Below are 11,728 nucleotides of genomic sequence, written 5' to 3' on the forward strand. Positions count from 1 at the left end.
AAAGAAGCAGAAAAAAATGAAAAAGGGGCGGCCCAGTCGTTGGCACCTCTGTGCGAAGCCCCGGCTACTTTCTAAATAGTAGGTTTTACTGGAATTCACTCAATCAGTTATGGAGCAAGAGAGCCGTTTCATCTCTATCTTAAAGAAATATAAAAATGAATAGAAAGTGAAATGATTCGATTTTTTTTATATTTTGGTCAATATTTTTATTTAGCTAACAGCTAGGTGTTGCGTCGCGCCTCAAATAGGGTTTTCCGTGAAGTTCAATTACATTTTAATAGAAGAATAAAGTAAAAATTCTAACGGCGGCATTTTTCTTGTTACATAGGAGCTCAGCTTGGGCAGGAATGTGGATCGATCTCGCGAGTAGTAATCAGCCTAATTACAGCAATTTGTGTACACTCTTTATATTACCTGAGAAAAGTGATCTAGAGGAAAAGGACATAGAAAACGCTGTCCACCTCAAAGCCGGACGTCAGAGCAGAGGCATGAAACCTGCCATGTTAGGCATGGACGCGTGAAGCTTGTATGCATGCACAGCCTTTCCAATTTCCATCTCCATCGATCAGTGCTACATATACCCCGTACCGCTCGTTCCATAGCTCATCAAGCAGCTCGATCGACCACTCCACTAGCGTGCCTCAGAGCTCATCACGCCGCACTCAGGCACCAGGAACACACTAAAATGGCTGCCCAAAACAAGGAGGTCGACGCCCTGGTCCAGAAGATCACCGGCCTCCACGCCGCCATCGCCAAGCTGCCCTCGCTCAGCCCGTCCGCCGCCGTCGACGCGCTCTTCACCGACCTGGTCACCGCGTGCGTGCCCCCGAGCCCCGTGGACGTGACCAAGCTCGGCCCGGAGGCGCAGGCGATGCGGGAGGGCCTCATCCGCCTCTGCTCCGAGGCCGAGGGGAAGCTGGAGGCGCACTACTCCGACGTGCTCGCCGCCTTCGACAACCCGCTCGACCACCTCGGCGTCTTCCCCTACTACAGCAACTACATCAACCTCAGCAGGCTGGAGTACGAGCTCCTCGCGCGCTACGTGCCCGGCGGCATCGCCCCGGCCCGTGTCGCGTTCATCGGCTCCGGCCCGCTGCCGTTCAGCTCCTACGTCCTCGCCGCGCGCCACCTGCCCGACACCGTGTTCGACAACTACGACCTGTGTGGCGCGGCCAATGACCGCGCGAGCAGGCTGTTTCGCGCCGACAAGGACGTGGGCGCCCGCATGTCGTTCCACACCGCCGACGTCGCGGACCTCACCGACGTGCTCGCTACTTACGACGTCGTCTTCCTGGCCGCGCTCGTGGGCATGGCGGCCGAGGACAAGGCCAATGTGATCGCACACCTTGGCGCGCACATGGCGGACGGGGCGGCCCTCGTCGTGCGCAGCGCGCACGGGGCGCGTGGGTTCCTGTACCCGATCGTCGATCCTCAGGACATCGGCCGAGGCGGGTTCGAGGTGCTCGCCGTGTGTCACCCCGACGACGACGTGGTGAACTCCGTCATCATCGCACGGAAGTCCAACGACATGCATGCGAATGGACCTTGCAACGGGCGTGGTGGACAGTACGCGCGGGGCACGGTGCCGGTGGTCAGCCCGCCCTGCAGGTTCGGTGAGATGGTGGCGGACGTGACGCAGAAGAGAGACGAGTTTGCCAACGCGGAAGTGGCCTTCTAATCGCTGCGGAAGTGGCCGTTGTAATCGTATGTATGCATTTTAAGTCATGTGTTGTTTGTACCCAATAATGTAAGTGGTGTTTACACGCGCATGTATTGTACACTCGGTCTCTAAAAGACATGGCAAATCAGGATAGTGTACAAAGGAAAGATATGTGTTGTTGTAGGTGTATGAGTTGGGAAGAAGATGATTTTCGTTCACAAATACAATGTCCGGACCACGCTGTCCGGACCGAGGAAGCCATCCAACGCGGTTCTCTGTTGGTCCACGAAGCGGTCCGGACGCGATTTCTCTCGCAAACCGGAGACAAATCAGGGGTTGTCGTAATTACTATCTTGGTAGGTTCGGTTGTCATGGATGTTCGGAATCCACAAACCATTCCAACCGCCGGGCAGATCTTTTTTTGAATATGTCCTTGAGTTTATTCGAGACTTGAGCAAAACTCAGATGTGGCGTTGCGGGAGTCCGGACATGCGAAACATCGCTCTCTGCCCCCTGGCCCACCCAAAAGGAAGGCGGAGCCCACGCTTTTGTAGCATCCCGCACTGTTTTCGCGCCAAATCCCCCACTCTCTTCTTCCACTCCCCGTCGCTCTCCGCCCAATTCCCGCTCTTTTCTTCCACCCTCTCCTTCCCTCTACCACCGACGCGTGAAACCATCGGAGAACCTGTCGGAGATGGAGCCGGAGGATCCCGCTCGCCCGGAAGATCGGCTCGGCGACACGGCAAATTCGTCGCGTCAAAGTGACGGCCGCAAAGGAGGAGAAGTTGAAGAAGCGGCTGGCCGCTGATGGGCCTGGTGGTGGCGATGGGCGTGAAGGACTGCTGCATGGCCATCATGGCCGGAGCCTTACAAGCCTCCGTACTACTACGTCGCCAAGCAGCTCGCAACCCCCACCGGTACGGTTCCTTACATCGTCGGCGTTAACGCCGCACCGCTCCTCTCCAAATATTCTTCGCCACAGCTTGTCCGGGCGAGGACGGGGGGGGCGGGGAGCTAGCAGATGGGTGCCCACACGTTGTTTGCTGCAATGCTGAGAGCGGGGGAGCTGGCGTACGACGCGGACAGGGAAATGCTCAACATCATCCATGATGGAGGCGAGGGAGTAGGAGGGGGGCTATGAGGATGGGCAGGTGGAAGACTCAGATCCCACCCAATCTGGCAACTACCAGCAGCAGCAGTCCTGCACCCAAATGGCTACGTAGTAGTCCTACACCAGACCGATGATGGCACACATGAACAACAACATTGGGCCGCTAGAGGGCAGCAACCGGAGGAGGGGGGGGGAGGACAATGATCCGGATGGTACAGCCGGCGATCCGAAGAAGAAGGGTAGAGGAGAAAGCTTCAACATGCGGGGGGACGAGCTGTTGTGTGATGCATGGTTGGCCATTAGCCTTGATCCTCTCCATGGCACGACGCAAAAGGGCACAACCTTTTGGAGAAACATTCACATATGGCTCCATGAACATAAGCATTTCGCGCCCTACTCCGACGCGGTCATCCGCAACCATGAATGGAAGTCCCTCAACCATCGATGGTACACCATCCAAGAGGTCGTATCCAAGTATTGCATGCACTTGAAGCATCTCATCGCACGGTTGCCTAGCGGTGCACAAATCATCGAGCAAGTAAGTTGATCACTAGCCGGATATGCTTTAGTTTTCTTGATCACTAGCCGGACATGTTTTTTTCCTTACTAGATGGATATGCATTGTCGACAATCTTACACTTTGTAGCCTACTCATGCTTGTGTGGTGTATAAGAAGTAGGAGAAGAAGTCCTTCACCATAATGCATCATTGGTTGAAGTTGAATGGGCAGCTGAAGTGAAACATTTCAATTGCCAAGACCGCCGGCCAAGCCAACGAGGAAGAAACCGGCGACCCTACCGACCCAACCCAAGAACCGCCAAAGAAGGTTATAAGAAATTTACAAGGGAAGAAGTGGGAGGATGAGAGGGCGAAGCGAGAGGGTGCGGCGGCCAAGCTGGCGGAGAAGCTCGAGTATATCTTGGTGAAGAAGGAGGAGGCATGCGTGAGCGCTCGGAAAACAAGGGGGCAGGAAGGCGGAGAGGTTCAAACTGTTGATGGAGGCGACAGACGAGGAGATCAAGCTCGAAGAGAGGAGGACCATGATCGAGGAGAGGAAAACCGTGTTCAAGGAAAAGAGGGCGATGATCGCCGCCAATGCGGATGACCCCAATATGTTGACCTTGAATGTCGACTCTTTGGATGCCGACGCAAGAATCATCATGCAATTCGTCCGCTACCATATGTTGCAGCGGCAGAAAGAACAGTTGACGACATCGGACGATGAGGACGTGGCGAAGGCAGACGCGGACACGAAGGCTGCCTATGCGACGTTGATGGCACCTCCTTGATCAGGGAGCAACTCGCTGGGATTGCCGATCCGGCAGGGTAGAAATGCACGGACTGCACGACTGATTTTCGTTTGGATTCGGACATGTAAAAACTAAGAATATTTGTCTCTTTTTGGTTGTGATCGAAGATGCGAACCGTTGCGGATTAATCCGGTGCGTTGTGTGGGATCGGGATACATTTATATTTGAATTTACTGACAGACATATATAGGATACGGTTGGATGGCGTCCTTTCGCATCCGTGTCCGCGGGCTAGTTCCCTTGTGTCCAGGAAAGATGCGGCAGGAAATTTGTGGTTTGTCGTTGGAGATGGCCTTAGCATATCCGTGTGTGTGTCCTTTTTGTTGTGCGATCCGTTTATACCCCTAGCCTCCTCCCTTGATCTTGTTTTGATGTTCTGCATGTAACCAAACGCGTCGTGGGTTGAAGGAAGCTCTAATGCGAGAGGGTCCGTACTTTTGTAGATGGTCTTTATTTTCCAAGAGAATGAATGCAACAACGTCTGCCATATATATAAGGGAGTACCTAGAACTCATCTAGATGAGATATAATTTGGCCTCATTCACTTTGAAATTAAGAACAAATACAACCCACATCAGCACACACGCATCTTATAGCATCACATCCAATGGCTATAAAAGGGAAATGAGACCAAATTATATTTCATCTAGATGAGTTCTAGCAAAACTGTATATATAACCCAACGGTGACGCCAACGTTAGCATTATTGTTTTCTGGAGCACAATAGTGTTAATCCTCCATCAAGCTTGCCATGCATGTCTTCATCGTACGTGCTTCGCTCCATGGAGATGACGCTGCTCAACCGAGTGTGCATGTCTCTTCGGAATCTCACACTTAATTAGCTAATCACAATTTGCTTAATTAACCCATCATAATTATACGCATCATGCATGTATTCGGGAGACTCGCAACGATTAGCGTCACTTGGCGCGCTATCAGTCATTCGCCACGTGTCGCGCTCTGGGCGCTCCCTCCGGATTTTGTTTTTTATTTTTCCGCACGCATTTTCAGGTTTTTAAATGGTTTTTTTTCGGGGTTTCTTGACGTTTTGGTTTTTCACCGGTCTTCCCTAGCTTTTCGACAAAAAGATATTCGAAAAAAATATTTTTACCCAAAAAAACGCATTTTTTCTTTCGCGAGAGTCACGGTTATGCTTCCGCGAGAGGCACGGTTTTGCTTTCGCGAGAGTCACGGCCGGGCCTCTCGGAAACGAAAAAAAAATGCGTTTTTTGTTTTTTTTTTCTTTCGCGAGAGTCATGGTTTTGCTCCCGCCAGAGGCACGGTTGTGCTTTCGCGAGAGTCACGGCCGTGCCTCTCGGAAACGAAAAAAATGCGTTTTCCGTTTTTTTGCTTCGGCGAGAGGCACAGTTTTGCTTCCGCGAGAGGCACAGTTGTGCTTTCGCGAGAGTCACGGCCGTGCCTTCTCGGGAACGAAAAAAAACGCGTTTTTTGTTTTTTTTTTCTTTCGCGAGAGTCACGGTTTTGCTTCCGCGAGAGGCATGGTTGTGATTTCATCAGAGGCACGGGCGTGCCTCTTTCGGGAAGGGAAAAAATACGTGCTCCCGGTTTGGTTTTTTTGTCCGGTTTTTTCGTTCGGTTTTTTCATGAAAAAAGGTCGTCAAAACCTATCAACATGGGATCTAGTTCTGAAGATCCCGACGCGAGGAATCCAACGGCGAAAGCGGTTTGAGATTTGGACGCACTGTTTAAGAGATAAAACATTTTGAATAGACGGATCTAAGAAAAAAGGAAAAACTCCCAGCGCGCCAGTTGTCGCAACCTGGGAAAGTTGGAGTGATCTTCGCAATGAGTACTCCTTAACTAGTGATTCCGCATTATCTTCCTTCCTTTTGTCATGCAGTTTAAACCACGTAAATACCTGGTTGCAGTGCCGAGGATGAGGCCCCAAACACTAAACTATACTACTAAGCACCATGATATTACCTATTGGGTCAAAATATCATAGAATATGTGGGGAAAAGGAAAAATCTCGATTTGGATGAGCAAAGTCTACACAGCAAACCAATAGCATGTACCACATATAAACACACCACAGTAATATTAAGTTTACTTTTGTAATGAACGTTGTCTTAAGTAGATTTATATGTGCAATTTCATGCACATCTTTTGATTTGAAAGACCAATAGGTACACTAGATAAATCTAAACACATTACATAAGCGCATATCAAATAATCAAATCAGTACACATAAAATGAGTCGATGTCATTTTTATCTTTGCACAGGTGACTATTATAAGCAATGCCACTTCACTGTCAACTATCAAGTAAAGAACAAGCATATATATCCCCTAAAACTCCAAGCTCCCTTGAAATGATGCCTTGTGGTTAATCGGGGTTGCGTTGAGCACTTGGGGCCACACCATCAGCCGCTATACGATGTTCCCCACCCGAGCTGCCGTAACGCGTGGCCAGATTTTGATCTGCCGCCGACACGTACATTTCTTTCCCCTCTCTCTGTCTCTTGCCATTTGTAGGATCAAAAGTATGTCTAGGGGGGTGATTAGACTACTTGACCAAATAAAAATCTAGCATTTTCCCAATTTTAGTTCTTGGCAGATTTTAGTAACTTAGCACAAGTCAAGCAATCAACCTACACATGCAATTCTAAGAGTATAGCAGCGGAATGTAAAACAATTGCATATGAAGGTAAAGGGAGGAGTTCGAGGAAGCAAACACAATGCTGACACGGAGATTTTTTATCCGTGGTTCCGATAGGTGGTGCTATCGTACATCCACGTTGATGGAGACTTCAACCCACGAAGGGTAACGGTTGCGCGAGTCCACGGAGGGCTCCACCCATGAAGGGTCCACAAAGAAGCAACCTTGTCTATCCCACCATGGCCGTCGCCCATGAAGGACTTGCCTCACTCGGATAGATCTTCACGAAGTAGGCAATCTCCTTGCCTTTACAAACTCCTTGGTTCAACTCCACAATCTTGACGGAGGCTCCCAAGTGACACCTAGCCAATCTAGGAGACACCACTCTCCAAGAGGTAACAAATGGTGTGTTGATGATGAACTCCTTGCTCTTGTGCTTCAAATGATAGTCTCCCCAACACTCAATTCTCTCTCACAGGATTTGGATTTGATGAAAAGAAGATTTGAGTGGAAAGCAACTTGGGGAAGGCTAGAGATCAAGATTTATGTGGTACGAACGGAATATCTTGACCTCAACACAAGTGTAGGTGGTTCTCTCTCAGAAAATGTATGTTGGAAGTGTAGGCATGTTCTGATGGCTCTCTCCACGAATGAAGAGTGGGTGGAGGGGTATATATAGCCTCCACACAAAATATAACCGTAACACACAACTTACCAAACTCGGTGGTACCGAATCGTGAAACTCGGTTAGACCGATTTAGTTCATAATGTGACCGTTAGGCATTTCGGTGGGACCGATACGTCAACTCGGTAGGACCGATATCGTTAGGGTTAGGGCATAACATAATCTCGGTGAGACCGATTACACAAACTCGGTGAGACCGATTTTGGTAATAGAAAAACAGAGAATTGGTCAGCCAAAGTCGTTGGGACCGATTCGCTCATCTCGGTTGGACCGAAACATTACGAAAGGGAAACAGAGAGTTTGCATTGCAATCTCGGTGGGACCGATCGCTCATCCCGGTTTGACCGAAACATTACGAAGGGAAACAGAGAGATTACAATCCCATCTCGGTGAGACCGAGATCCCTATCGGTGAGACCGAAAAGACTAGGGTTTCTGGCAGTGGCTATGTCAACTGAACTCGGTGGCGCCGGATAGAAAGTTTCGGTGGGGCCAAGTTTGACTTTTGGTTTGGGACATATGTGGATGTGAGAAAGTAGTTGAGGGTTTTTGGATCATATCACTAAGCACTTTGAGCAAGAAACTCATTAAGCAACACCTCACCCCCTCTTGATAGTATTGGCTTTTCCTATGGACTCAATGTGATCTTGGATCACTAAAATGAAAAATGTAGTCTTGTGCTTTGAGCTTGAGCCAATCCTTTTGTCCTTAGCATTTTGAGGGGTCCATGCTTCTCATCCATGCCATGCCAAACATTGAGCTTTCCTGAAATATTTATCTGGAAATAGCATTAGCTCAATGAGCTATATGTTGTTAGGAATTACCAAAACCACCCAGGGATAGTTGCACTTTCAATCTTCCCATTTTTGGTAATTGATGACAACATATAGATCAAAGCTTCGACAAATGATAATAAGATTGAAAAACATCATTGCTTTGAGAAGTATGTGATAAGCAAGAGCTCCCCCTAAATTTGTGCATTATTTAAAATTTGCTTTGGAGTGCAAATGCACAATGTGTTAGGATCATGGGTTACTCTTTCATGTCACATACATCTTGGTGGAGAGCTCAAAATGATAATGATTGAACACATGCACTCAATACCAAGCAAAGTGAATGATCATATAAGGATATAAGAGATAATATCATCCAACAAGCATTAAGGGTAGCATATGATCAAACACATGATCAAACAAGTAAACAAGTAGCTCACAAGCACACAATCAAGAAGTTCAACCAAAAACAAGAGAGATAAAAAGCAACACTCTCTCTCGAAGCCTATGATCTATACATTTTCTCCCCCTTTGGCAACAAGTTACCAAAAAGTTCAAAACATGCATAGTGCTAAACGTCTCTCAGGCTTGGTCTTCATGAGGTGGCGTAGAGATGACTCCAAGGACGAAAGCGTTTGTTGATGTAGCTGGAGCTGGTGGAGTGGCTGCTGGAGGTGGCACTGGAGCTGTAGCAGCTGGTGCATATGTTGTAGCTCTAGTATCTGTGACTGGCATTATAGTAGATCTCTGTCCTCTAGGCACTCTAGCAAAAGCATCTATAGTAGACTTGCCCTTCTTCTCCTCCACTTCCTCCTGAAGCTGGAATACTTCTGGTGTTCCTCTTGGGTTTAGGCTTTTGAGCTGGAGCAGCAGCCTTGGGAGAAGCTTTGGGCTTAGAAGCAGCCCCTGACTTAATTGCATCTCCCATGAGCTTCTGAGCCTTAGGAGCTGGAGCAGCATCCTTGGGAGCAGCTTTGGGCTTAGAAGCAGCCCCGGACTTAATTGCATCTCCCATGAGCTTCTGAGCCTTAGTTGCTGGAGTAGCATCCTCTTCCTCTTCATCATTTGATCTCACCATTGTGGAATTTCCAAGAACTTTGGTTATAGTTGTTCTTGCCCTCTTCTTTTTCTCGTCTTCACCAGCAGCTTCTTCTTCAGATTCAATGGTGAACTTCATAGTTTCACCTGTGGCAACCTTCCTGGGTTTGAATGTAGGCACTCTCCTGGCAGGTGCCTTCTTGTTCATGACTGGTTTAGTTGCAGCAGTTGTGCCATACTCCTTTTTCAGCACCTTTTTCCTTGAAGTGGCCTCATCCTCAACAACCACATAATCCTCATCTTCAGAATCTGAGGTTTTCTTCTTCCTTGTCCTGGTAGCTGCCTTTGGCAAGTTACTAGGTGTGCTCCTGCTGCCCTCATCATAGCTACTTGAGGGACTAGTGCCCTCACTCAATTGAGCTTGCTCTTCAGACTTGTTCTGGCTATCACTTTGATCAGACATTTCTGCAAACTCACTGACAGCAGACCCTGTGAATAGATATAGATGAGGTACAGTAGATGAGCATCACAAAGTGCGGAGTTTTTCCAAAACAGATGACTCAAAACTTAGTTTTAATTCTCCACAGAAAGCATTTCGGAGCTACCGATTTGTAAACTCGGTGATACCAAAGCAGCTTTTGGAACCTAAACTAGTGAACTCAGTCAGACTGAGTCACAGTTTGGTGGCACCAAGACTGCTAGGGTTTCACAGAGAATCGAACTCGGCTACACCAATTTGCAATTCTCGATCAGACCGAAAATCGCATGTGCAATGGCCTAAGCCAAATCGGTGAGACCGATTTCAACAATTCGGTCGGTCCGAGATGAGTTCGACGGAAACCTAACCCTAAATTTTCAAATCAAATCTAATCTACAAGATGTTTTCGTTGGACAAGATGATTTCATACGTGGCAAGAATCATGGCAAAGCAATGTGCTATGAATCAGAGTTAATGAATAGCACAAAGTATCAAGTTCATACCCTAACTCGGCGGTGAACTTGCTACGGCGGCAACGGCGGGGCAGATTGCCGTTGACGGCGACGGAGACCAACGGCAGGAGGTCGCTGGCAGCGAGAAGATGATCCAGAGACCCAAAGAGGCAGAGCAGGTTACGCGCGGGTGAAGAGTTTCAAAAATTTTTCCAAAATTTGACCCGTCAGTATATATAACCTGACCCTGTCGGTGTGACCGAGTGGAACAACTCGGTGGCACCGAGATGCAAAACCGCGAGCAGTTACTGCAACTCGGTGTGACCGAAAGGTTCTAATCAGTTGCACCGAGATTGAAAACCTAGATCAACTTAGTGATCTTGGTATGACCGAAAAGGGTGAATCGCTCAGACCAAAATGCACAAAGAGTTTTTGGAAGTTTAAGTTTATGACGAATCGGGGACTCTGAGTGCTCCTCACACAGAGTGGTTCAAATCTGACTTGATCAAACTTTGTGATGTAGCATCAATAGAGTTTGAGACGAGAAAAGCATAGATAGCTAGAGAAGGTTCTTGGGCATTCTTGTCCATCCACTTGGCAAAAGGAAAGAAACCAAACAATCAAAACAACAAGTGGATGTCCTTGAATGAGTAAAATATGCAACCAACATGCTCACACAATAAAATGGCAAATGAAATATGTGGCAAAGCATGCACAAACACTCTAGCATCTATCAAGCAATTGGCGATGACTAGGTCATCTATATATGAGTATATTGACTTAGGAGTCAAATGAGAACATTTGATCATAGGTCATACTCATCGTTTAAGCACAAGTGGGGTTACCACTTTTACATAAAGCATTGTTGTGTTCACACCATTAGAGTTTCTTTAGCTCAATTATTAGGGTAAAGCTCCCCCTAGATGTGAGATCCCCCCTAAGAGGGATGAACTAACCTTGGGTTTTGTCGATGATGACTTCATGTAGGTGGTGAAGATGTGGATGCTCAATGTTGTTGATCATTTGGAGCAATCCATTGGAGTGAGTTGCACTTTCAATACCTACACGGGTTAGTACCACAAGGAACAAGCAAAGATATCCATAGACATAGAGTGATGCACACACAATATGATGTCCATGAAAGCATTAGGTTACCTTGTCCCTTGTCTTACCAACAAGAGGGTTTGTGACTCATTGAACTAGTGCAAGATGTGGAAGTTGATTGCACTTGTCCTTGCCAAAATGATATGAGTGAAGTATGTTGGCGGAGTCACCCTCAAGAACTATCTAGTTCTTCTTCTTTGGGATCCACATCATCTTGATGGGAATCCTTGGAGTTGTAGTCATACTTGATGAAGTAGAACTTGATGTAGTCTTGGGAACCCACTTGACCAAGGCCTTAGGAGCTTCTTCAAATACATCAATCTCCTCTTGAAGCTTGTCCTTGCCTTTTTGCTTGTGGTCTTGTGGTGGACGATCATCTTGAACTTGTGTTCCTTTGAAAGAAGTAGGATCGTACTTCTCTTGTTGAGGAACAAACTTCATCTTGGGGTCTTGATCTTCTTCCCACTCAACTCCATTGGCATTGAACTTTCGTTCAAAG

The 11,728-nt window shown here is 47.7% G+C and overlaps 1 protein-coding gene across 1 annotated transcript; it reads left to right on the plus strand.

The window, feature by feature from the left end:
* The first annotated feature begins 622 nt into the window (after positions 1-622).
* On the plus strand, positions 623-1,827 carry LOC123135012 (probable nicotianamine synthase 4). Its single transcript, XM_044554146.1, has one exon. The coding sequence runs from the start codon at positions 686-688 to the stop codon at positions 1,676-1,678; it is 993 nt and encodes a 330-aa protein (XP_044410081.1). The 5' UTR covers positions 623-685; the 3' UTR covers positions 1,679-1,827.
* The last annotated feature ends 9,901 nt before the right edge of the window (positions 1,828-11,728 follow it).

This window comes from Triticum aestivum, chromosome 6B (genome assembly GCF_018294505.1).
Source record: "Triticum aestivum cultivar Chinese Spring chromosome 6B, IWGSC CS RefSeq v2.1, whole genome shotgun sequence".
NCBI lineage: Eukaryota > Viridiplantae > Streptophyta > Magnoliopsida > Poales > Poaceae > Triticum > Triticum aestivum.

What these genes read in the sequence shown, in the direction of transcription:
- LOC123135012 (XM_044554146.1), top strand. Translation starts at nt 686, where the DNA reads ATGGCTGCCCAAAACAAGGAGGTCGACGCCCTGGTCCAGAAGATCACC.